General features: G+C 38.1%; 1 protein-coding gene across 6 annotated transcripts in view; it reads left to right on the plus strand.

Moving 5' to 3' along the window:
- POLA1 (DNA polymerase alpha 1, catalytic subunit) overlaps positions 1 to 26,834 on the plus strand; it is a 301,162-nt gene that overhangs the window by 240,231 nt on the left and 34,097 nt on the right. Inside the window, exon 37 of one of the 6 annotated variants that reach the window (XM_032286162.1) lies at positions 6,916 to 7,452. The exons of 4 other annotated variants lie outside the window; for them this stretch is intronic. In XM_032286162.1, coding sequence (XP_032142053.1) covers positions 6,916 to 6,998 — 83 coding nt within the window. In that variant the 3' untranslated portion in view covers positions 6,999 to 7,452. Of the gene's footprint in view, positions 1 to 6,915; positions 7,453 to 10,598; positions 11,935 to 26,834 lie in introns of those variants that run through there. One more of the 6 variants, XM_032286163.1, reaches the window with a different exon arrangement.

Here is a 26,834-nt window from a genome sequence, read left to right on the forward strand (position 1 = left end):
CAAGCCAACTGCTCCTCACCCACATTGCCACGGGGTCCTGTTCTGTGTTCCCCATCAGTTAAGTAGTTAAACTCATGAACTGGTAATAATTCTATTACTTTGTGAAAAATGGTCTTCAAAAACAACAGCTAGTAATGAAAAGGGTCTTAAAAGGTAGTGTTTTTTAAGCCAGAAAATAAGAGTTTTATAGAAGAAATGATATGCTTTAGTGTATATGGGAATTTGGAGATTTTGGAAAGCCCCAAGATGGGTCCCATTTCAGTTTTCCGCTATATTTCCCAAACTGTTAAAGTGAAAGCAGTCAAGTTTTATCATGAAAGTAGCCCTGTAGTCCTCCCTAAGCTAGTTGACATCCTTAGAATTTACTTGGTTAAATCCTTACAAAATATCTTTTTTTTTTTTTTTTTTTTTTTTTGAGATGGAGTCTTGCTCTGTCACCAGGCTGGAGTGCAGTGGCGCAATCTCGGCTCACTGCAACCTCTGCCTCTTGGGTTCAAGCGATTCTTCTGCCTCAGCCTCCCAAGTAGCTGGGACCACAGGTGTGTTCTACCACGCCTGGCTAATTTTTTTGTATTTTTTTTAGTAGAGACGGAGTTTCACCATGTTGGCCAGATTGGTCTCGATCTCTTGACCTCATGATCCGCCCGCCTCAGCCTCCCAAAGTGCTGGGATTACAGGCATGAGCCACCGCACCCAGCCACAAAATATTTTTTTAAAGACTGCGTCACAGAGCACCTGTCTGGTCCATTTCTTCTTATGCCACTTTTTGAAGCCCACTGGTTGTGTTATTCCATTAAAAAACTGTTGGTGAATTTTGAGGGCGAGCTTTTTCTGTTTTTAATAACTAATAACAGGTAAAGCATACACAAAACAATTTGCACCTACAAAATTCATATAAAAGTAAATAGAAATTCACTTGAGCATCTATTCATTCTTCTTAAAATTGTACTTTTTATAATCGTACAATTTTCTTTAGAAAACTAGATTTTAAGATGGGTAACTGTAAACTTCATTTTTTATTTCATTTTCTTACAAATAAAAAATGATATGAGTGTTTTTAAAAATTGTTTTTTCTTTGATTAAGGGAATTTTTATGGTAGGAGGCTCTGACTTGACAGTTCAGAACATAGTTAGCTATCTGTTTCTTATAAAGAAGTGATTGTAGAAATACATAAAGAATTTTGGTAAGAGAAAAGTGGTTTGTATAATCTTGAGCTTCTGAGGGTTGTTATTGTTAGATATTACATAGTTTTAATCTTTAATGACATAAGGAATATAATGATAAAATACAAAACTAGGTAACTTATGATTCTAATTTGTGGTGTATGTGCAAGGTAAAAAATTTAGTAAGAAACAGTAGAATTTGTTACAGTTGTTATCTCTAGGTGGATTATAGATTTTCTTTTAATAATTTTTTTTTTTTTTTTTTGAGACGGAGTTTCGCTCTTGTTACCCAGGCTGGAGTGCAATGGCGCGATCTCGGCTCACCGCAACCTCCGCCTCCTGGGTTCAGGCAATTCTCCTGCCTCAGCCTCCTGACTTTTAATAATTTTATGTATTTTCTAAGCTATATACTCTGAGCATGTGCTGCTCTTAAAACACAAAAAAATTATAATCACTAAAATGTCATAGAGAATTTTACTCAACTTCAAGTAATTACCCAAATAATTTCATAATTGAGGGAAAAAGTGATATAAAAATGAACTGAAACCAGCTTTTCTCCGTGTGTTTTTTTCCAAGTCAAACCTAAGACCTTGTTACTCCAAGTGTGATCAGTATCCCAGCAGCATAGGCATCACCTGGGAGCTTGTTAGAAATGCAAAATATCAGACCCTCCCCAGACCTACTGCTTCAGCATCTGCATTTTAACAAGATTCCCAGGTGATTCCTCCATGTGTTAAAGTTTGGAAGCACTGATCTAAGACACTCTCCCCTCTTTATAACTAAAGTCTGCTTCCATTTTATTCATTCATTGATTGGGGCCATTCCTTTGATAAACTTTTAAAACGACAACTGTGCAGGCTACAGAAGGACTACCCAAGTTTAAGGTAGAATTCATATCACAACCTGGCCTTTTGAAATATGTTTTCATTAAGCTAAAAATGCAGTGGCCTGACAAGAGCTAAGAGAGGTGTAAAAAAGAAAAATGTATGAGTTCTTACACTTTATTTCTTCGTAACTAGACAGAACAAGGGAGAAGTAAATTAGGATTTTCAAAGATTAGTGGCTTATAGAGATTTTTAAGCTTTTTAAGATTAGTGGCTTATAAAAGGACTTAGGCGGGACACCATGGCTCACGCCTATAATCCCAGAAATTTGGGAACACTTTGGTGGGTGGATCACGAGGTCAGGAGTTCAAGACCAGTCTGGCCAGCATGGTGAAACCTGGTCTCTACTAAAAATACAAAAATTAGCCGAGCATGGTGGCACGTGCCTGTAGTCCCAGCTACTCAGGAGGCTAAGGCAGAAGAATCATTTGAACCAGGGAGGCGGAGGTTGCAGTGAGCTGAGATTGCACCACTGCCCTCCAGCCTGGGCAACAGAGTGAGACTCCATCTCAAAAAAAAAAAAAAAGAATTGAAGTGTAGTTCTACACCCACTTCATGTAAGGGCCACTCTTATATGCCCAGAGTAAAGTTTGACCCTATCACTACATTCTGGACCTCATTGCAACATTGATTTAGCAATGTTTTGTAAAGATTTCAAGGCATTCAGCTAGATTATTTTAATGGAAACAAGAGTCTGTTTCTTAAATTTTGCTACTGAAAAGTTTAATTTGAAATTTTCTTCTTCCTCTGTCACTTTTCTGTGATGTTTTAATACTCACTACAAGAATGAGAAAGTTGGTATTGTCCAATGGCAGCATGGAGCCTGCTAACACTGGTTTATTTTTTCTATGGATACTGCCTGTTTTGTTTTTGTTTTAACTCAAGGTAACTTTACAATGTGACAGAAGAGAAACTACATTTTCCAGGAAATGGTCACTTTAGTTGCTTTGCCAATAAGTAGAAGCATCTTGTCTGTACATTTTTTGCCATTTTCTTCAAGATAACTAAGTTAGTATATGAAAGTTGCCATATTTTGGAGCAGCAAACTTCCAGATTCTAATTATGTGTCTTTAAGCCCATTTCTGTAAATATGTACTCAATGTTTGCACTTTGATGTACAAAGAGACTTAGAGGCTTGCTATGATAACAGATGTGTTACTTGTTCTATAAAATCATTTCCCATTATATCTTTTTAGTGGGCAAGTTCCTTTCCCCTTTTATAGTGACAGGGACAGCAACACAAGGGCTCTGTGGTGATAGTGTGGTGATAATGTGGTTGATGGTCTGCATTTGCAAATTGTATTGTCATTTTTTTAGTAGGAAAAACCTGATAAGATTTTTTTCATGTACTTCTTAAAAATATGTTTCTATCATCAATGATGGAAAAAATGAAACAATTCTCAAGCAGTTAAGCCATAATGTGAGTAATCACTTTATTTTCAAGAAAAGTGTTTTTAAGCATTTGAGCTAGTGAATTTACTTTTAAAATGTATTGTGCTTACACAGTAGATGGTTTTATTTCCATGATGTTTTTTACTACATAATTATACATCTTAATTACGTAATTACTATCATAATTATTATGTAATTGCATGTACTTCCACTAATTACAAAGTCAGGAAGTGTAATTATCTAGTAAAAACTTTATGAAATTTCATGCACTAAAAGTTACTTAAAAGGCTATTCCAGTGGTTTGGTGGAAGACTTTCCATGGTTAGTCTTCTTAGTCATGACTTTAATTTAGAGCTTGAACTCCTAGGCCAGAACAAGGATAACTGCCAACAGACCAACATTAAACTGAGTATTGTGATATGGGTAAGATAGACTTTGTCCCTTGTATTTAAGACGTCGGTCAGGCATGGTGGCTCACGCCTATAATTCCAGCACTTTTGGGAGGTGGAGGCGGGCATTTCAAGAGGTCAGGTGATTGAGACCATCCTGGCTAACACAGTGAAACCCTATGTCTACTAAAAATACAAAAAATTAGCCGAGCATGGTGGCACATGCCTGTAGTCCCTGCTACTTGGGAGGCTGAGGCAGGAGAATCGCCTGAACCTGGGAGGTGGAGGTTGCAGTGAGCAGAGATCACGCCACTGCACTTCAGCCTGGACTACAGTGAAAGACTGTCTCAAAAAGAAAAAAGTCAGAGAGCATTTTAATTTTTTTGTAACTACAGAGTGTGGTAAGAATAATATCTAAATGTTTGAGGTAGGTACCACAAAAAGTGTCAATGGAAAGGGCAGTTCTTTCTTAGGAAAGAATTGATTAATAGAATCAACAAGGCATTTACATTACAGCCCAGTCTTCTATAATTCTATAATGTGAATGGCTTATTTAATAGCTGTCTCTGCCTATTATTATTTATTTAATAATAATTGCTATTATTATTAATAGCAATAATAATAATATTCAGTTTTCTGTTTCTTCAGTTTGGAGAAGGTGTTTTTCCAGTTTGTGTTTGTATTTACTAGATGTGAGCAAATGTATCAGGAAAGCATACTCCTTTCTACTACTTGATGTCAAAAGCAGCTTTTGAGACATAAACATAAGTGCACAGACATGTAACATCAGACCCTAAATACAGAAGGTTTAATTCAATAAAGCTATGATGCCTTTACCGTTCAAAACGACATAAAAATTGCACAGTGAAACAATAGTCATGACAGCAAATTAGATATGACATCTAAATTACACTACAAAGAGAAATCCCAGAACCATTTTTGGTCTGTAGGAATCTATTTTAGCCCAGGTTTAAAACCCAATCTAGAGGCTCTGCTTTATTGTCTATGTAGGGTAATATTGTAGAAGACTAATTGGAGGTTGGTTGAATTAATTGCACATTAATTAGGAGGAAAGGGCTTGTAATATTCATGGCAGAGAAAAGAGTAGATCCTTTAAGTATCATGATAGAATGTACTATGAGTTTCAGGAATAATATTAAATTATCAGTATTTGTGTAATAACTGTATAATCTATTACAACATGACCTAAATCAAGCCCTTGGGGTTAGTTACAGGTATACTAATTTCCCCTCCAAAATTAGTGCTTTTCACTAGAAATGTATTGAAACAGCCACTTAAAATATGTGAGTTATTTCTTTTAAAAAGATACCCTTAAACATTAAAAGGTTCAGCTCTGTAGTCTTAGAAGGAGAAGACATTTGTTTTTTTCTTAAAACTTCGTAAAGAAATGCTCATTGTGGTATTACCAGTTATTGAATTAGTGACTTTTTTATACTAGCTAAAATTTCCAATAAATTTGAATTTTTTTTTTAAAGTCAGTGAACGGTATGAAAATTCCAGTCCCATTTGGTTTAGGCAAATTAGAGGATTTATATTTATCCAGAATTGTTTCATGGTCTCAGAGATGTTTGGGATTTAGACAGATTTAGTCTGACTCTGCTATTTTTCTCTAGTAGTTAGGGGTTATTTTAAAATTGCATATTCTTTTCCTCTTGGGAATCTTTTCTCATTTGCTTAGCCCAGAATTTAATGTCTTAATCATTTCTTATTTGCCTTAACTCTATTGTGATAACATTTCTTCTCATGGTTTCAGAAGTGTTTGTGCTCCCTCTGTGAGACAGCACTGCCTCTCACGTTTCCTCTTAATCTTTTGTTTTTGTTTTGGTGGTTGGTATTTTTTATTTGTTTGTTTTTTACCAGTGTTTGTGCCATGCCAGAATAGCCCTTAATGGTTAAAAGTGTTTATTTAAGTCCTCATCTTTTCAATTGTCATACAGATTTAATTTTGAAACTGACATTGTTTTGTTTTGCTTTGCTTTCTTGCTTTTCATATGAATTGGCATACGTCTTCATTATCCTCTATAATTCTTGATAAATTTTTCATAATTATCTAAGAGAATCAACCATAACTTTTGAAGTCTAATAATGTCCTTGTGGCCAGGCGCGGTGGCTCACACCTGTAATCCAGCACTTTGGGAGGCCAAGACGGGCAGATCACCTGAGGTCAGTAGTTCGAAAACTGACCAACATGGAGAAACCCCGTCTCTACTAAAAATACAAAACTAGCCGGGCGTGGTGGCTCATACCTGTAATCCCAGCTACTCAGGAGGCTAAGACAGGAGAATTGCTTGAACCCGGAAGGCGGAGGTTGCGGTGAGCCAAGATCATGCCATTGCACTCCAGCCTGGGAAACAAGAGCGAAACTCCGTCTCAAAAACAACGACAACAACAACAACAAAATGTCCTTGTGATGTCTCCAGTAACCCTGTAGGCCCAGGCCAAGAAGTGATGTTGATATTCACATTATTTATTAATCAGTGCCATTTATTATTTTATGCTATACTATCTTGTTCATATAATGCTACCCTTTGTATACAAAGGAAAGGATCATCAATTTGACTCATTCTTAAACCAGTCCTTCCTGTAGCTATCATGAATTGATTTAGATCCATCTGCATTCTCTTACCTTGTGGCTAACAAGACAGTAACTAGACAGACTTAGTGGACCACCATTGTGTTAAATTAACATTGACTACATTCTCCCTGTATAAAGGCCCTTAGAAAACTCTCTCTCCCTGGCCTGTGAGCCCTGCAAGCCTTAGCACCATGCCCTGGAGCTTAAGGCTTAAACCAGTACATAGAAAAATTTGCTGGCTAATTTTAGACACTGATGTACTTTTCTTGTTTTAAGAAATTATTGTAATTTCAAATAGGGTCACAAAAGCAGGTCTGTGTGTAAGTCTGTTACTGGTTGTCCCCTCTTTGTGTCCTGCACCCTCACCCAGCTTATTCAGTGAATATGTATTATTGAGTCTCTGTTCTATATGATATTGCTTCTAGAAGTCCTAATACTTCTGACTGATTGCTTATTCGTACATTCACCTCTAAATACCTCCTTTTTATAGGACTTTACTTTTGTGGAAAACATTCACAGCCATTATCTTTTACATTTTCCAGACAATTCCATTGGGTACAGGTATGTAGTTGACACTTTTCAGATGAGAAACAACTCCAAAAGGATGAATGACTCTCCCAAAGTAGCAAAGCTTAGAAGTGTCCGAGCCTGGTTTTTCTTTCTGCTGTATCACAGCTGCCCTGTTCTTTATTAGGGAAACTTCTCAGCTTGAAGACAAATAACTCAAGTACAAGGGAATGGTATGAATTGCTGAGGGATCTCTGCATATACCTCAGGGAAGGTTTCTTGGTGGAGATTTCCTGAGTTGGGTCTTAAAGAGTATGTGAGATTTTTAATAGGCACAGATGCAGATAGATATGTAGTCTGAGACTTAAGTTTTGCCTTTCCCACTTTTCTTTAAGTGCTCTATTTAGCTTGTTTTTATAAAGGAAGAACCTCGTTTGACAAATGCATCATGATTTGAAAGCATGTCTGAATTGGAAGTTTAGTCTAAAAGTGCTTATTAAGAGTCAAAGCTTTAAATTCAGGACTGTAAGCTTAAAGGGCATTATTTTTTTCGCTCTGTCACCTGGGCTGGAGTTCAGTGGCATGATCTCTGCTCACTGCAGCCTCCACCTCCCGGACTCAAGCGATCCTCCTACTCCAGTCCCCTGCCCCCAGTAGCTGAGATTACAGGTGTGTGCCACCACACCCAGCTAATTTTTGTATTTTTTTGTAGAGATGGGGTTTTGCCATGTTGGCCAGGCTGGACTCCAGCAATCCATCTGTCTTAGCCTCACAAAGTGCTGGGATTACAGGCGTGAGCCACTGGGCCTGCTGTCCTTGAAGGGTATTCTCTCTTCACTCTCCACTGTAGTGGTGGTGCTTTGAAAGAAATTGATCCATCCTACAGGATACATCTGTCAAAAGTATATCAAAATGTTTTTCTATCTTAAATAATTTAACTGAGAATATAATAATGTAAGTATTTTGACATGAGAATGTTACATACTGTGATATATCCACTTATCTTAAAACAGACGTCTTTAACGATAAAGAAAAGGAGTGTGGTAAGACAAAACAAAATAGAAATTGGAATTAATGGGATGACTGACAGGCCAAACCAGTTTTATTTAGACAACAAAAATTAAAGCCATGTTAGCATTATGACGAAAAAATATAAAAATGTTTTAAAGCATGGCTAATTTTTTGTTGTGTTTGGTTTTTTCGCTAATATTATGGTGAAAGTTTAAACATGTAAGACCTGTTTATGAAGTAAATGTTTACTGATGAACTAATTCTTCAAGTTTATTGTTATATATTGTCTTACCAAAAAATGTCGATGCTGAAAAGTCAGTAAAATCCACGATAAAAGAAAGACTGTGAACATTAGTCTGTCTATAGGAAATTATTCAACAGAGTGCATTCTGGTCTCCGTCAGTGAAAGCTTTATCACTTTTAACAAATAAGCCACAGTAAATTTATTAGTATGCTACAAAGAAATTTTCAAAATAATTAAGACTAAACTACACTTGTCAAAATAAATGAATGAAATACAATTTTGAATCATCTTTCTTCACTTATTGCTCATTTGCATAATTCAGTAACTTACACAGGAGTCTTTCAGTCATTGGTGTGAATTAGCAAGGTTCTGCTATTCCTTGTTGTGCGGCAGGAATTACACTACCATGTAATTAGCTATTCCAGACATGGACTAACGGGAAATACCAAAGGGCATAGCAAAATCTAAAGAGACAAGGCAGGGAATCTAAAGACAAGAGACAATCAAAGACACCCAACAAACTCAAGCTGGTAGACCACAGGGAATTTTGAATGAAGCCTCTTAATTTATTTTGAGAATAAGAAATCAGTAGTATGAGAGAAATCTCAACAAGATTAGCTGACTAAGCCTACTTAAAAAAAATATCTCTATAGTGCATGGTGCGCCAGGTTAACCACTCCTGTTTGTTAGTCTGTATACAGCTCAACAAATAGGCGGCAAAGCTTTTCATGGGTATATAGTGGCTTTCCATTGAAGTTTTCACTCTTTGAAGGAGGTCATTTATACCAATGAGATCTGTAGATGCAAATTGCTTTCCCTATATGTGAGGGGTCATTCCTTTCACAGCCAGCTTGCTCATCTCTTTTATAAAGGTTTTGTTATTTTTGTACTGCTCCCAAAGGAATGATGGGAATTATGCCCCCCGCCCCCCATCTAACTTAGCATCCAAATCTTTTCCCTCCAGCTCTGTGAAACTTTTGTGTGTTGATCTTTGGAAACAAAACAAGCTGTTGGCAGCAGCCTTTAACTCTGAATCAGGAAACTTTTTTCCTTCTTTCAGCCTGAAATATCATCTCTTTAGATTTGCCTTTCTTTCTCGCCTAATTCTAAGGAAATACCTTTTTCATTGCAGCAGAATGCCACTGTAACATGCTGCAGTCATGTGGGAATTCTTGGTACCAGTGTCCTCAAAATGTCATTTTTAGTTTGGCTTAAATGATGTAAGCTTTAGGTACTGGAGGAACCGAAATGAGGGGATCAATTTAAGGGTTAGCTATGAAAACCTAACTTCTGATCTCATTACTGAAGTAAAGGAAAAGATGATATTTGTTTTTTTGCCTAGGCTTTAAGGAATCATACAAACATTCAAAAGTTCTAGTTTGTTGTGTTAAGGAGTTTTAGTGAGTCCTCTGTAAATATTTGTTGTTTTGTTCCTTCCTTCTTCTAGCATTTGTTGAGCACCAAGGGCACTGGCCTGGGTTTCTCAAAAGCAATGTAGGGTGGTGATTAAAAACTCAGGCTCTGGAGTGAGAATCCCAGCTGCAAGTTTTGGCTTTCTTCTCCTTACTAGATAAGTAACCTTGGAGTACATCTATAAAACAGGAAAGAAATAGCACCTACCTCAAAGGGTTCTAAATTCAGCAGGATAATATGGAAATAGGCTAATATGTAAAATGTCTAGGACATTAAACAGGCAATATGTAAAATGCTTAGGATAGTGCCTGGCACATAGTAAGCATGCAGTAAATATCAGTTGGTTTTGTTACTTCTGAGAAGAACACTTTGTCTAAACGACTATCTATTATAGTACTTAGCGTTACAACTATCTTTGAATTGGTTTCTGCAGCCTGTCATTGACCATGTTTTGTTCAGATTTGTATCCTCAGCATCTAGCACAACACCAAATGTAGTAAATGCTCGATTCATATTTACCAAATGGTTACAGTATGAAAAAAGCATGGTCCCTCTTCTGCAGGAGCTTAAAATGTATCTTGATAACTGTGTTTTGGTTTTCTTATCTGTGGAGATAGCATCATGTCAGAAGTGACTTTAATTCTCAGTTTTCCATACTTAATGGCAGAAGTTGAAACACAATAGTGCACAAGCTGGATTTCTGATTGAGTAGGCCTAGGGTGGGGCCCAGGTGGCTGTGTATTTAAAAAGCTCTGCAGGTGATTCTGATGCACATCCACAGTGTTGAGAATCTCTGAGTTAGTGAAACTCTTCAAACTTTAATATTGCTTCTTGTCAAATATGCATTAAGTTTGACTTTGATATAGAAAGGGAGACTGGGTAGCATCTAGATAACAATTTAAACAGACAGTAGAAAGGAAAATGAAGTCAAACACAAGAATTATTTCCTAGATAAAGGAAGCATTTATGATGCTGTATAAGTTAATATAGCATCAAAGATAAAGTGAAGAAAAATAGGCTAGGGAAAAGTAAGCAAGAAGGAACTGTTTTCTGGTAATGAGCAAACTGAAGATGAAATAAATGCATTTCAACAAAATTGGCTATAAAGCACATGTTATTTTCCCCATTAACTTGCATCATAAAAGAAAGAATGGGGCTGCCAGGGAGGTTGGGGGATCTTTCGAGGAGACTAGGTGAATAACTGGGGAGGTGTTAAGGTGGAGGCTAACCCAAATGTGGTATTTAGGAGCTTCTGTGGTTTGGATTTCTGAGACCTTTCCCACCTCCTGTCCTTTTTTACTTACCTTGACACTCAGCTGACTAGATCCTGGGTACAGCAGCCTTCTGCAGCTTCATAATGTTGCCTGTCCTCCAAGCAGTCTGGAACAGGATGGCAGTAGTAGAGGCTTTAGGAGGGTATTCCTGTGTCCCATGCTCATCTCTTGGGCTTACCTGGGGTGTCCAGGCAGGAGAAATAGCTTGGCTGGCCTCACTTACCAATTTTGAAATGCTGGAGCTATACAATAGTCTCAGATCACTCCCTTTTGCCTAGAAGGATTAGGACTGCACCTTGTTGGTACTCACAAATTAGAGGCTTCTCCAGTCCCTGTGCAGACCTTGACTCCACTGTGCCCACATCCTTCAGCTGGTGTGGTTTCCCTGCCTCGGTTAGCCAACCTTGACCCAGTCTCTGTTCATATTCAATTCATACTTTAAGGCCTCCCAGCCATAAATGATCTCTTTGTCCTCTAAAACCCTGCAGTTCTTAAGCACTGTCCCTCTTACATTGTAATTATTTGAGGACAGGGATCATGCTTGATACATTATTGTATGTCTGATGGCAACTTCCTCATGATAGGAGCCTAATAAATTGTATGTTAAATTAATGTTTTCTATAATAGAGCACTTTCTGACTCCATCCTCTTTTCTCTGCTATTTACTTCCTATTATGCCCTTCAACTGTGTCACAAAAAATTTTCTATCCACGTTTCCATACATTCATCAAACATTTAGCCCATACCATCTCCTCTTCGACATGGACTTAGTTTCCCACCTTAATTTGTCTACTTTCTGACAATTACTAATAGAGTTGTGCTGTGATATCATGCCTCTCCAGAAGATTACATAAATTCCAGCCTAGACATTTCTTTGTTTAAACTTTTAGGTTATATAAATCAAACTGATGCTCTGCCATATTAGTGGGATTGAGTTTGAAAGTCTAAAGTCATACTTCAAATGAGGACTGTCAACCCAGGCGCATACTCCTTGCCCTCCAGAATTTATATACATATGATAACAGCTAGTTGTTTTCCCTGCAGAGTATCCTCTCTTTTTTTTTTTTTTAGAGACAGGGTTTCGCCATGTTGCATAAGCTGGTCTTGAACTCCTGAACTCAAGGGATCCGCCTGTGTTGGTCTCCCAAAATGTTGAGATTACAGGCATGAGCCACCCTGCCCAGCTGCCTGCAGGTTTTTCTAGTGATTCACAGTTTTAGCTCTCCACTCCAGATGTGTTATTTGGCTGGCTAGCCTTTAATGTATCTTGCATGTCTGGAGGCTAGCTCCAGAAAGCTCTCATGAAGGTGGGAAGGTGAAGAACTGCTAAGAGACTTACAGATGTCTTCTCTTATCGCCCCATGTGACTCTCAGTTGAGGGGCATGCAGGCACACATACTGATGGCAATGTAGGTTTGTAAACAATACTATTAATAGGCTGGGGCTGGGAGAGAAAAATAGCCCACAAGAAATCTGAAGATACCTGTCTTGAGTGTAACCTGCAAGACATACTCTAACAGTAATCATCGCACGATATAATTGCTGGAGACTGGGCAAGTTAGAAAATCTATTCCTGGTTTGTCGCTGACTCACTTTGTGGCATGGGCAAACCATTATTACTCTTTGATTTAGTTGTCTTATTTGTATGAAAAAGGGAAAATAACATGTGTTTAAAAAGCACTCTGAAATTTCTCTGAAAGGCAGTCTATAAGTGCAAAGTACTATTGTTGTTATTATTATTATTAGTGTTCTAGTATGATTTAGTTTTATGCCATGTAGGTCACAGATGTTTCAATTCTTCTCATTGATGAATTACAAAATACTTCCATCTCATTCTGTTTCATAGCATTGATAACAGTTTAGCACATCTTTGTTTTAACCCCAGTTAATGTCCAAAATAGACCTCATTAATAAATACAATTACCAAATTAAATATATCTATGCTACTTTCTATTGTTTTTTTTTTCCTCCTTAAAAATGTGGTTACCAACAACTACTAAATAAGACCCTTAATTACTGCCAATCTTCTCTTGAAAGTAACAGTGCTTATCTTGAGTAGTTTGAACTGTAAGTGGTATTCAGTACACAGTGGGGTTGTAATGCGATTATGAAGTGTAGCAAGTTAGTGATAAATAAGCGTGATAAACCATATATTTGTATTAGAAATAATATTTGAATTATCAACTGAATAAAAAGGCTGCAACTGCTGGTTCCTTCGGGTGGGCATGTGATAAAAATAAAATACAGTTAAGTATACTTGGAATAAAAAATTGTGTATGCTTCAGTATATATTATAGAAACCTTTTAAATTGAATGTGTTTTTGAGTTTACAGCATTGAAATTACTGGGAGACTTAAAAGAGTTGCTTTGCTTTCTGACATTAAGCTTTTCAAATTAGAATTTAAAAAACTTTTTAAACTCATTCATCAGTAGAGAACTTTGGCTTTTGTATAAGATACTATAGTTCTCCCCCAGATTTTCAGTGATTTTCCAATGGAGTAGCAATAAAAAAAAATTCCTTTAATTACAGTAGAACTTGCACATAAAATCATGCAAGAAAAAAATGTAATTTTCTTCTTGCCTTTTTTTTCCTTTCAATATTTTAGTAGTTATAGAAATAACTTCTTAATACTGGAGAATGGTAATTTATATAAAATAAGTAATATTGTGACTCTTATATATATTTCACATGAAGTAAAATGAGCAGAAAATTGTGTGCATTTATTCGTAAGTATCCTAAGGTAAGGAGCCACGTAGGAGGAAGTATAGCTGCCATAGGGTCTTAGAAACCAGAGGTCACATCGTAGCAGCCGCAAACTGTGTATGACCTCTAAATGTGTTTAATTTGCCTGAAGAGCGCTTCAAATTTCTAAATGGTTGCTAATATTTTTTAAGGTGGAGAGTTCCTATAAAGAGCCAGATTTCTGGCATTTTAAAATAAAATCAGTATGTGGCTATGGTGGGTCAGCATTCCTGAATGGCCACAATTGACTGAAGCTGAGTAGCAGCTAAGCAGTTTAGACAGAACATGAGGTCTCCAGTTTGCCATAGCCTCATTGCAGCCCACTTCACTCATTTCTGTTATTCACGTGGCTACTATAAGCATTTGTTTGCTAAAAAAAAAAAATCTGGAGGTGTGTTTTTCTTTTTTCTCTTTTTTTAAACAGCTCCCTCCCTTCCCAATAAAAGAAAGAAAAAGAAGCCATGAAACTTGGGGTTTTAAACAGTAAAAAAAATCCAACTAACATAAGTGTGTTTATTGTATCCAACTAACATAAGTGTGTTTATTGAAGCAAATCATATAAAAATATAACTTAGCAGCTAACCTATTAATGGCACTGTATACTTTTCTTTCTTTCTTTCTTTCTTTCTTTTTCAGACAGAGTCTCGGTCTGTTGCCCAGGCTGGAGTACAGTGGTGCAGTCTCAGCTCACTACAACCTCTGCCTCTTGGGTTCAAGCAATTCTCCTACCTCAGCCTCCTGAGTAGCTGGGATTACAGGCGCACGCCACTACGCCTGGCTAATTTTTGTATTTTTAGTAGAGACGGGTTTTCACCATTTTGGCCAGGCTGGTCTCGAACTCCTGACCTTATGATCCACCCACCTTGGCCTCCCAAAGTGTTGGGATTACAGGCATGAGCCACAATGCCAAGCCACTGTATACTTTTCAAAGCACTATCACATGCCGTTTGTCCTCTGATCCTCACCAGCATCTCTGGGAGTAGGAAAACAATTACATATTCATTTTTCCAATGAGAAAAGCAAGTTTTGGTGAAGATCATTAATTTATCTAGTTTTGCAACTGATTTATTGGAGCTGAGCTATAACTCATCTTCAGACTATTCATCTAGAGTAACACTGTCCACTGGAATTCTTTGCAGTGAGAAATGTTCTGTATCTGTGCTGTCCAGTGCTGTTGAACACTTGACTGTAGCTAGTGGGATTGAGGAACTAAATTTTCCATTTTACTTAGTTTTAATTAATTTAAATGGAAATATATTTAACAGTCTTATTCGTTTCAATAAAATTCATTAAAAGATTTCTGTTAGGCTTTTTGTTGTTAGTTACCCAGGTGGCAAGCATCTGTTCCACCAGTAGTTCAACATATTAAAATACTGAATATTTTCTGTATCTGCATAGATTTCCTTCCATAAAGGAATCATACACAGTAGCATTCTTTGTAACAAAGTCAGGGGACCCAATGGTAAAGTTCTTAATGTACATTATTTTCCAAGATTCCTAGTTCAGATAAAGGGCATAATTAGAGGTGTGTTTAAGCATGAGAAACATGTAGATGACTAAAACCATCTCCTTCTCTGGTGTTTTTTATTTTCTAAGATACTAGTAGCTGTTACAGAATCGTGTAGGAAACTTAACATTCTCTGATAATTGATTGGCTGGTTTAAGTCGGACCAGAGTGACTTTTAGAAAGGTGACCATTAGCTAAACTCTGTCAGTTAGTGTTTATCATTAAATCCAGAATGGCATTGACTAGGACACATTCTGATTTCAGAGATGTTATAACGTAGGGGAGGAGATGTACCTTAAAATTGGTGAAATATGATTTGTCAGTGGGCTTCATCTACATTTGGTCAGCTTATAACCAGAGACAGCATTGAGATGCAAATGTCAACTTCTGTTTTGCCCTGTGATTAATTAAACCCTTCATCTTCACCAAAACAGGACCCCACCCCACCTCCGCCCCCATTGCTCTCCGCACTTTGTCTGTCCCCTTCCTCACTACCTTTTCCAGATTATGATTAGTTAACAGAAAGAAATCCTGGTGATTAGGAGTGGGCTTATCTTGTTTAGTAGCAGTTTGATCACTTTACATATACTCACTTTCTATAAACACTTCCCTACCCCCTCCCCCACCAAATGCAGATAAGGATATTTTATTATCCTAAGTAATATCGAACAAGCTTAACCAATCACCTTCTAGCACACAGGCAACTCTGCAGCATTCTGTTTTAGAATACCACATGCTGTAATTCAAATGATCACATTAGCTATCCAAACGCACCATTTGTTTTTAAATACTGGAGTGTTTACCTGAATTTTTCCCCTTTTCATCTTCCCGTCCCACTTCACCAGTACATTGTCACTGCAGTGACAGGTTTATTTATGTGCCTTAATAGCCACACTTCCTGTTATTTTAAAAATGTATTCCTATGTCTCTATAAGAGTCTTCTTGAACATCTTAAAATATTAGTTATTATGTCGATTCATGTCTTTTCTTTTCCATTATGCCCTTTGAATCTTGCCTTTATTCAGACTTCAAAATAAGCACTTCTAAATTCCTGTCTTAAATTTTTAATACCAGTCTTTCTCTGGAAACTGAGGATGCCTTCTGAAACCTTGACAGCCATCAAAAGAAATTTAGGGATTTGAATCTATTAAAATAGAAGAGTTTCTTGTCCACAATGGAGTCTGACACCCTAACAGTTACCCTATTGGACACTGCTGTGTAAAGCTTCCAAATACAAGCCATTCAGAGTTTACACTTGCATGCAAAACTCATGCACGAGTTAGGGGGTATCATTTATTAGGTAGTAACAAGGAGTCCTGAGTGCTTCGGTAAATGTGTTGGTTTGTACCATATAAAATTGCTGCCATTAGATCTTTTTTGTGTACAAAACGTGGCAACTTCATAGGGTCCACCCTGATATTATAGGTGCAGACCAGTCCAGCTTATATAAATTGCTTTCTCTATTTTTTCTGTCTTCTCTTATTTTTCCTCAATTGGTAATTTTACTCCAACCTTCTCTTTGCTGCCATCCTTTTGTATTTCTCAGTTAATAACATTTTTTCTAGTGCCCTTCCCTTCTTAACTAATTCCCCAAATCTATTAGCTGCAGAATTAGTAGCACAAAGAAGGCTGGTTGCATAGTACGTACCTCCATGATGCAATCAGTACTTACCACTTCAAGTGTTTGACCTGTTTTGAGGTTTTCATTATCCTAAAAGGGTAGTGTCTCGAATACATTTACTGCCCAATAAATAAGCCACCATAGTTCCTTACTGCTCACATGAAAAAAGCAGAAGGGAAAAAAAGCTACTTTTGTTCAATGCCGATAGAAGCCATGCTATGTGATGTCTTTGTTATGACATGGTTCAGCTAAAGCATCTCTGGAAAATAAAATTAATAAGTACCCTTTGTTATATTTGCCTTTGTTTAAGTGAATATAAATTAATAAATCTGCAGGGTTTTTTTAGTAATTGGTTGTCTTTGGATCTTTGTCTCAAAAAAGAAATGGGATATATTTTATAATTAGAAGTGATAGAGACATCAACCATCACTTAAAAGTTGAAAAAAAAAAAAACAACTCTAGAAATGATACCATTTTTATTTCTGTCCATTTGTGTTTGTAATCTCCTAATTTCCAGGGTGACATGGTGATACAGTTGAGTGTTGATTCATTCAAGTTTTTGTTATTTGGTTCCCACTTTCATTTAAAGAGGATGTCAGTAGTTGGTAGTAAATACAAATAAACAAATATCAAATACTTTACTGATTAACTGTTCTTTACATGTAGCCATGCTAATCTTCGCAATCTGCTAAGTGGTTGCTTTTACCCCCATTTTACAGATGTGAAACAGGTAAACTTAACTTATTTTCTAGGACAGCAAATTATATCTACTACAGACCTGCAGTTGAAACTTAGGGCCAGCAGACTCCAAATATGTTAGCCCCCCTGCCCTTCCTCAGTGTCATACATCCTAGCTATTGAAAAAGAAATCCTTAAATATCTGTGTCACTGCAGTGCCTCTTTAGAGTGTCTATTATTGTTCTATGTTTTGTTTTTAGCGAATTTGTTTTGCTTACCATGCATCAGGCATAGATAAGGTGTCTGTTCTCATGGCACATTCTACAGAAGAGTGAAGAACAAGATCAAGATCATTTCAGACAGTAACAACCCCTACAGAGACAATAAAATGGGGTGGTTTCATAGAAGTGGATAGGAAGTTCTAAGAAGCTAGTGTTTAAGCTGAGACCTGAATGACAAGAGGGAGGAAATTCTGGAGGCAGATGTTCTACACCAGGCGAACAACCAGGGAAAAAGCCTGAAGCTGGAGCATCTTAGGACAGTTAGGAGGCAGGTGTGACTGGAGGACAGGCAACAAAGGGAAAGTATTAGAAGATGAAGTTGGACAAATACGCAGGGGCTAGATCTTGAAAGAAGGGCGTTGGTAAGGAGTGTGGTGTATTATCCTCAGTACAGTGGGAAGCTCTTCAAGGCTTTTAAATAGGACAATGGCATGATCTGACTTAGGACTTATAAAAGATCAGTCTGGCAACTATTTGATGAGTGACACTACATCTGATTGTGTATATTTCCACTGTGGGAGCTTTTGGAAGGTCCCCCTCCACCAAATGTGCACCTCTTGGAAATACTCCATGTTTTTCCTCTAGAAATTATGCACAGAGGTCTAGAGGAAAATACTAAAGCCCTAAAAATTACGTATTAATTAGGGAGATTCTGAAGAGCATTACAACTTTGAAAGGTGACTGGGATAATGCAGTCTCATTCTCATCTCAGTATGTTATTTATTGTGCACACTGTTAAGCAGCTGCTAGGGTCCTAAAGACCTCTAGTATTACAGTGACTACATTTGTAAGTTGTGTTGCCGCAAATTGTAGTAGGGATGGAGATAAAGAAATGCGTTCATATACAAATTCTTGCTAGATATTAATAATCGGTGCTGGAGAGCCTTCTACAAAGTGCCTTGTAAAGACCTATTGATTTTAGTTTTCTTCTGGTACATTTAAAATATGTCGCTGGCTTTTAAAATTAAATACAGTATGTGTTTTGCTTAAATATTGTCTCTTTTGAACCTTTGAGTGTGAGGGTTGAATTTTTAGCAAGAAAAGAGTTTTGTTTGGATTTGTTTTTAATTACTATTTTTAAAAAAATATGTTAAGGGCTTCTGGTGGTGGTGGAAAATATTAATTCCTTTAAAAATCTGGCTGCGTTACTATATCCACATTTGATTTTCTGTGTTTTTGTGAACAACTGATCAAATTAGATTCGTCACTCTTGGCTTGTGGTGATTTGAAATTGAAATGGAATATATTAAAGCAGCCAACCACACTGATTACATTGCAAGCCTCATTTAATTTCATACATTCACATATTACAGTGAAAGGCAGCTTTTTAAATGCATGATTGTGACTGTACCTTGAGCAACTCCAAAGGTCATCTGTAATGGGTGCATAATTTGTTAGTGTTAGATATCTGATTTATGGTAGGTGTTCCTCAGCCTGATTTGTACTGGTAGTAAATATGGTGAGCATCAAAAGTCAAATCTGTCAGAAGTTTAGCCTGTCACATTTGGTGGTATTGTCTTATTCTTCATTGATCAGTAGATCACAGTAAATCATGGACTAGCTGTCATACTTAAATGGAGAAAGTGCTAGTACTGATCCCCTGTTAGCACAGGGGTTAAATAAGCTATTCTTCTGAAGAGGGCAGGCTGGCCCAGGTGGAGGTTATAATAGTATTACCAGCTCAGCTAACAGTAGTTGCTCACAGCTATTTGAGCCCTAGTCCCAAGAAGGCTACAAAAGGACTTTCATTTTCATGGGTGCATGGACATTTGTGAGCTTTCTCTTTTTTCCTCGACTTTCTGTAGCAGCGAAGTCTACCAACTTCATTTCCTTTGTGTCTTCTGTGTGGCAGGCACTGTGGGGCAGCCCCCAGAGATCCAGAGTAGATTTTTTTTTTTTTTTGAGACATAGTCTCACTCAGTTGCCCAGGCTAGTGTGCAGTGGTACAAGCACTGCACACTGCAGCTTCAATTTCCTGGGCTCTAGCAATCCTCCTGCCTTAGCCTCCTGAGTAGCTGGGATCACAGATGTGTATTGCCCATACCCACCCACCCCATCACCACCCTCTGCTCCCACCAGCTAGTTCTTTTAAATTGGGAAGTTGGGGAGAGATAGCATGGGGAGAAATGCCAGATATAGGTGATGGGGAGGAAGGCAGCAAATCACACTGCCATCTGTGTACCTATGCAACAATCTTGCATGTTCTTCACATGTACCCCAAAACCTAAAATGCAATTAAAAAAAATTAGTTTTTGTGGAGACTGGGTCTTGCCATGTTGCCCAGGCTGATCTCAAACTCCTAGGCTCAAACAATCCTCTCACCTTGGCCTCCTAATGTGTTGGGATTACAGGTATGGGCCACCATGCCAGCCCAGAGCAGGATTAAGGTACAATTTCTGCCCTTAAGAAGAAGACGATTAGATGTGACCATTAGTTCTACTGTGTGGTTTTTAATGACGTGAAATGGCTTTAACCCTTTCAGTGATTCGGGAACACAATTTGCATTAGGCAGCCCCCATTGTTCATAACTTTATCACACATGGGGTGGATTAGTACAGTGTCACAGAGAATAAGACTGACATGGACTTGATGAGAACTTCCAGCTACTTTGAGAATCCAGTTGCAGATTTGCCTTTGATTTTGGTTGCGATGGTGGAGACATGTTTATTTTGATCTTCTGTTGCATTTAGGGTTTATTCAGAGATATGCAGATTTGTTTTTGTTGGCTTTGATCAACCAGTTTGTTATTTTTTAGTTTTCAATAACAAGAGACACCTAAAACCATTTTTTAAAGCTTTATTATTGACATTCCTGAATGGGAAAATAGTAAGACAGATATTCTACCTAACTCCTCTCCTCTCTTAATAACTTTCAAATATATAGGCTGAGTCTGGTGACTCATGCCTGTAATCCCAGCCCACCCTCCCCTGAGCTGAGGCAGGGGGTTAATTTGAGACCAGGAGTTCTAGACCAGTCTGGGCAGCATAGTGAGACCCCATCTCTTAAAAAAAAAAAAACTGGATGTGGTGGCACATGCCTGTCTGTAGTCTTTGCTACTTGGGAAGCTAAGGCAAGAGGATTACTTGAGCTTAGGAGTTCAAGATTATAGTGAGTTATGATCATGCCACTGTACTGTAGCCTGGGTGATAAAACAAGACCATGTACTGTGTGTGTGTGTATATATATATATAATTTGTTGTGTGTATATATATATATATATATATCTCCCCAAATTCCCTAGGAAGGTAACTTCGTTATTAGAAACAAAATAGACTTTATAGATTAGTGTAGGGAAAAAAAATAGAAAGTTGAAGGGCCATTTTAAAAGAGCAGCATTCCCAATCTGTTCTATATAATTCTAGTGCCACTAATATTCCTGGGGTTAACAAAGGCTCCCTGACCAAAGAAGTTTAGAGAATGCTACATTCTATATTCCCCGCCCCTTTGTTGTTTTCATTGTATATTAGCATATTTAAGCCTCAAAGGTGTCCTGCAATAGAGAAATTTGTTTAATTTTGTTTTAAGCCTGCTTTCTCCATATTTATGCATGTGCAGCACATCGTTTAATAAACACTAGAATAGAATTTTGGCAATCATTCATTCTCTTTTATCTTTGCTTAATAAATAGATAATAAGAATTCAGGCTTCTGCTATCTCCTGAACTTACACAATATTTATTGAATACATGTTACATACCTATAAAAGTCCAAAAAATTATGGTACTAAGAATATAGGCAGTAAAAGAATGGAAGGAGGAGAGAAGCAAGTAGTAGCATGAACTAAAATTAATAGTACTGATGAGTTTGTGGATAAAGAAGCGAGCTGATGATGAAAAGACCAGATTGGGGTAAGGAGTGGACAGACAGGACCTGCATATGAGTCATCACTTGTGGGTATAGCCAGCTCGCAGACCTCAGGGCTCGTGGACACCAGCATGCCACACTGAAGGCTGTTGGCTGGAATGGTTCAAGATTTTAATAGTATGTCATGGCCACCTAATGCAGGGTTCACAAACTCAAATGCCTTTAGAACCATGATGAAGTATAAATGCTGTTTTCATGCAGAAAACATGAGCTCTGTTGTACCAGACATTCTTATTCTTCAAGCAGAGGAAGAAACACAGATCGTCCTGTGGAATAGTCAGATGTTTGAATACTGGCTGTAGTTTTTGTATTGCTTTGTTAAACCAAAACTGGGGAATACTGGGTGAGGACATGGGAACTCTCTTACATTTGCTGATGGGAGTAAGTTGATATAAGAAATGTGGCAGTATCTAGTAAAGTTGAAGGTATGCAAGCATAAGACCCAGCAATTCCACTTCTAGGTGTATGCCCTAGAGACAGACACCACTCCCCCACCCCCATGTGCCACACTCAGGAAGATGATTATGGATGAATATCTGCATCGTCTGTAATTGTCCCCTAGGTAAGTAAGTGGCAGATAGAGAAGTACATATAAAATGATTTATATAAATTTTATAAACAACATTAAAACAATACCTATGTGTTGTTTATTCTTATACAAATACATAGTAAAAGTATAATATGCAGGTAGGAAAGAGATACAGCAAATTCAGAATTGTTACCTATAGAAAATGGGGGTAGAGAAGCTATGTACACTAGGAAGCCACTGAAGATTTTAAGCAGAGAAGGGGCATGGCAGGATCTGATCTGTTTTTGAAGGTCACTCTGGCTGCCACATCATAGGGGAACAAGAGGAGAAGCAAGGAGAGTAATTAGAAGGTTTTAGTCACAGTAGTCCTGCGTCCTGGTGGGCAAGAGGTGGCTTGAATTCCAAATGTAATGGAGATTTTCTCAGCCTTGGCACGGTTGACATATTGAGCTAGGTTATTCTTTGTCACGGAGGCTCTGCTGGTTCACCCCGCGACCGAGAACCTCTAGCCTAAGCTGTATATTGGGAGGTTAACAGTAAAAACTTCGAATCCATTTTTAAGAGGGAGAAATCAGATAGAGCTTGAGTTAGTGGGAAAAGAATTTGTGGAGGAGGTGGGATTTGAGGTGATCTTTGCAAGAGAATGGAACAGACACACTCATTCCAGAGACACTAAGCCTTGACTATTTTAAAACTTAACAAAAGCGTTTCTTTAATCTCATATTCCCCTGCTCCCACTTCTCCTTTGTAAGATTCTTGTAAGAGAGCTGTGTATAAGCTCTTCACTTCTCTAGCATTTAGTTCACTCAACAGCTCTATTGCTCACACCAGGGTCCTTAGTGACTTCCTAGTTACCAAACCCGGTGGAATCTTTCCAGTCCATCTACCATTGACCTCTCCACCCCATTTGTTTTCCTTTTTTATTTGTTTGTTTGTTTATTTGTTTATTTTTGAGATGGAGTTTTGCTCTTGTCTCCCAGGCTGGAGTGCAATGGTGCAATCTCGGCTCACTGGAACCTCCGCCTCCTGGGTTCAAGTGATTCTCTTGCCTCAGCCTCCAGAGTAACTGAGATTACAGGCACCTGCCACCACACCCAAAATACAAAAAGCTAATTTTTGTATTTTTAGTAAAGACAGGGTTTCACCATGTTAGTCAAGCTGGTCTCGAACCCCTGACTTCAGGTCTCGAACCCCTGACTTCACCTACCTCGGCCTCCCAAGTGCTGGGATTACAGGCGTGAGCCACTGCGCCCGGCCTTTTTTCTATTTTTTAAATGATTTCCTCTTACATAATCCAAAATGCAGATCACAATGTATGTTGAGACATTAATCTATATGTTGATATAGTTTGAAAAATTCTACATCCTTTGTTTCATAGAATATTGGGCAGCCATTACAATGTGCATTATTATCCATGTTCTGTAAAAGTAAATTTTGTGTATTAAGTAAGAAAAACAGGTTTCAGGTCCATGTAGTTGATACACTGTCACCTGTAGTAACATACACACATGTGTTCATGACCATCAGTTTAGAAAAAAGCTGGCAGGAAATGCACTGAAATGCTAGCAGTCATTTTCCTGACAGTATGTTAATTTTATTATTGAAGTGGGGCAGCATACTGAAAACATTGGTTTATCCAATGTCCCCTCGTTCTCTTCCCTCTGTGTACATCCTCTAGATAATCTCATCTGAACCCTGTGCACCAAGGACTTCAAGTATAACTCGACTAATCAGTTCCTCTTTCAGACTGACTTTTAGACTCACATACCTATTGATCTCCTAGATAGACCCACTGAGATGTCTGTCCCATGAACATCTGTCAAAATCAACATGTCCAGAAGTGAAGTCATTGTATTTCTTGTTCCCCACTAGTTGTTTCTTTTACTCTCCCTTTCCCAGTCACTGGCACACCACACCTATCCTGTCATCCAAGCCAGAAACAATCCTATAGACTCTTCTCTTCCATTCCCTCCACATCCAGTCCATGTTCAAGATTTGTGGCCGGGCGTGGTGGCTCATGCCTGTACTTCCAGAATTTTGGGAGGCCAAGGTAGGCGGATCACAAGATCAGGAGTTCAAGACCAGCCTGGCTAATGTGGTGAAACCCCATCTCTACTAAAAACATAAAAATTGCCGGGCGCGGTGGCTCACGCCTGTAATCCCAGCACTTTGGGAGGCCGAGGCGGGTGGATCACGAGATCAAGAGATCGAGACCATCCTGGTCAACATGGTGAAACCCCATCTCTACTAAAAATACAAAAAATTAGCTGGGCATGGTGGCGCATGCCTGTAATCCCAGCTACTCAGGAGGCTGAGGCAGGAGAATTGCCTGAACCCAGGAGGCGGAGGTTGCGGTGAGCCGAGATCATGCCATTGCACTCCAGCCTGGGTAACAAGAGCGAAACTCCGTCTCAAAAAAAAAAAAAAAAAAAAAAACATAAAAATTGACCAGGCGTGTTGGCATGCACCTGTAATCCCAGCTACTCAGGAAGCTGAAGCATGAGAATCGCTTGAACCCAGGGGTGAAGGTTGCAGTGAGACAAGACCATGCCACCGCACCCCAGCCTGAGCAACAGAGCGAGACTCCGTCTCAAAAAAAAAAAGATTTGCAAGCTGGTTCTACCTTTAGGTACATTCTGTGGCGCTCTCCGTCCACCATTTTCACTTGCTGCCACCATAATTCAGGTGGTCCTCTCAACAGGATTCCTAGACAAGTCTTACTGGTTTTTCTACTTCTAGACCTGCTCTGTCTATTGCAGTAGCCATTAGCCACGGGTGCCTATTGAGCACTTGAAACATGGCTAGTTTAAATTGAGTTGCATCATGTGTATCAGATATACCTCATTAATATTTATACATTGATTACATGCTGAAAGGATACTATTTTAGATGTACTGGATTAAACCTAACATTATTAAGATTTACCTGTTTTATTTTAGGGGTTTTAAAAAATGTGGCTACTAGAACATTGAATGTTCTCAGAATGGCATATATGGCTTACATTATATTTCTACTGGACCACACTTTGTCTAAGCAGCCATCCCCCCTTTGATTTATCCTCCACACTGCTGTCATAATGATCTTGCTGAAAAACAAAGTCCCTGGGCTAAAAATTCTTTGAGGTGCTTTGGGATAAAGTTTAAGATTAGCTTAACATACCATGCCTTCCCTAAAGGCATTCAGTTTCAAAAATTTTTGAAACACTGTGCTATCCAAAGTGCCCGGTTAGGTAGGTTGCCAGCTTTCAACCCCTGATCTAAGGACTGTCTGTCATCTCTGTGGCACCTCCACCCTCAAATATTTCAATACTTGTTAGACAATTGATGCACTATAAGTAGATTGAAGTAGAGTTGAGCATATGAGAAAGTACCCTGTATCAATTCTACATTCATGCCAAATAAAAAGTTTTATACAAACCCTCAAGGGACAGCTACATTCCTAATACTCTGTTAAAAGTTATCTACTGAGCTGTGCACCTCTTCCTAGTAGGCCATATGTGTTAGTAGGCACTCTGAGCAGATTGAAGTGGCTTTGAGGACCCAGCCCCCACTTTGAGCTGACGGTGGGTGAACCAACAGGGAAAGGAAACCTTCATGTGTTGACAGTATCAGAAAGATTTGATGAAAATTTACTAAATTTGAAAAATCGATGCTTATGAGATAATCTTTCTTTTGGAGTGGGGGGATTGTAAACAGGAGGATATTAGATAAAATGGCAACATTTTTAAAAAGCTCAATTCGTACGAGGATGTTGAATAAAGTGGCTCTCCAAAAAAGTTCTGAAATACTAAATAAACTTGAAACAGCTCTATCGTAACAATATTTTGACTCTCCAAAATATGTTTTATTTTTACATAACTATGTGTCTAGGATGGCTGACAAACTTAGAGAAACATATCTGAGGTATTTACCAATGAGGACTTTCACTAGGTTGTATCCTAACCATGACAATTTAATACGTATGTAATGCCAGAATACCCATGAACTAGACAGAACTAAAGTTATTTTGAAATACTGAAATACTGTTTTGACTTTGGCTCTGATGTTGAACCATAGAGTTAGAGGCCTAATTTTGCTTTCTCAGTATATTGCTTTATTTTCTTCAATGGACCTTAATGTTCTGCGTGTTTGGTGAGGACACTTCCACTTCCAGTGTAATAGCATCATGCTTTTAGAGATGCCCCTGCTAGAAGTTTACAGCTAGCTGTTCCTTTCGTGACCTTGTGACCGGGGCTTCCATAAAGTTGCACTCCTGCACAAATCCTTTTTTTGCCTCCCACTACAAAACTGTAAACTCGGGGATACTAGTCTGGTTTGCTTAGTCAATTTCTGCTCTTTTCCCCCATCTTGCTTGGATGGTATCCCGTTGGTATCTAGAGCTCTCCTGCCACCTGCCTCCTTCTCAACCTCAAAAATAAAGGGAAACTTTCTGTTTGTACCATTCAAAAACTGAAAAGATTTATTTTTTGATATGTTTGTATTATTCTTTCCAGGGTTATTTGCATTGTCAGATTTAACTTGCTCTGTTTTATGTGGAAAGAATGCCAAACATAAGCAAGTAGATGATGGGTTATATTTGGAGCAGGGGTACTTTCCTGTTGCTCCGAAAATCACATATACACAAAGCCGTCCTTAAGGTCAACCTAAAAACACACTTGATTTATTTCCTCTTCGAGTGCCCAGGGGGAAAGACCTCTTTTCTTTTTTTTTTTTCTTTTTTTTTTTTTTTTTTTTTTTTT

Source organism: Sapajus apella, unplaced genomic scaffold, assembly GCF_009761245.1.
Source record: "Sapajus apella isolate SASKATOON/1434 unplaced genomic scaffold, GSC_monkey_1.0 scaffold17, whole genome shotgun sequence".
NCBI lineage: Eukaryota > Metazoa > Chordata > Mammalia > Primates > Cebidae > Sapajus > Sapajus apella.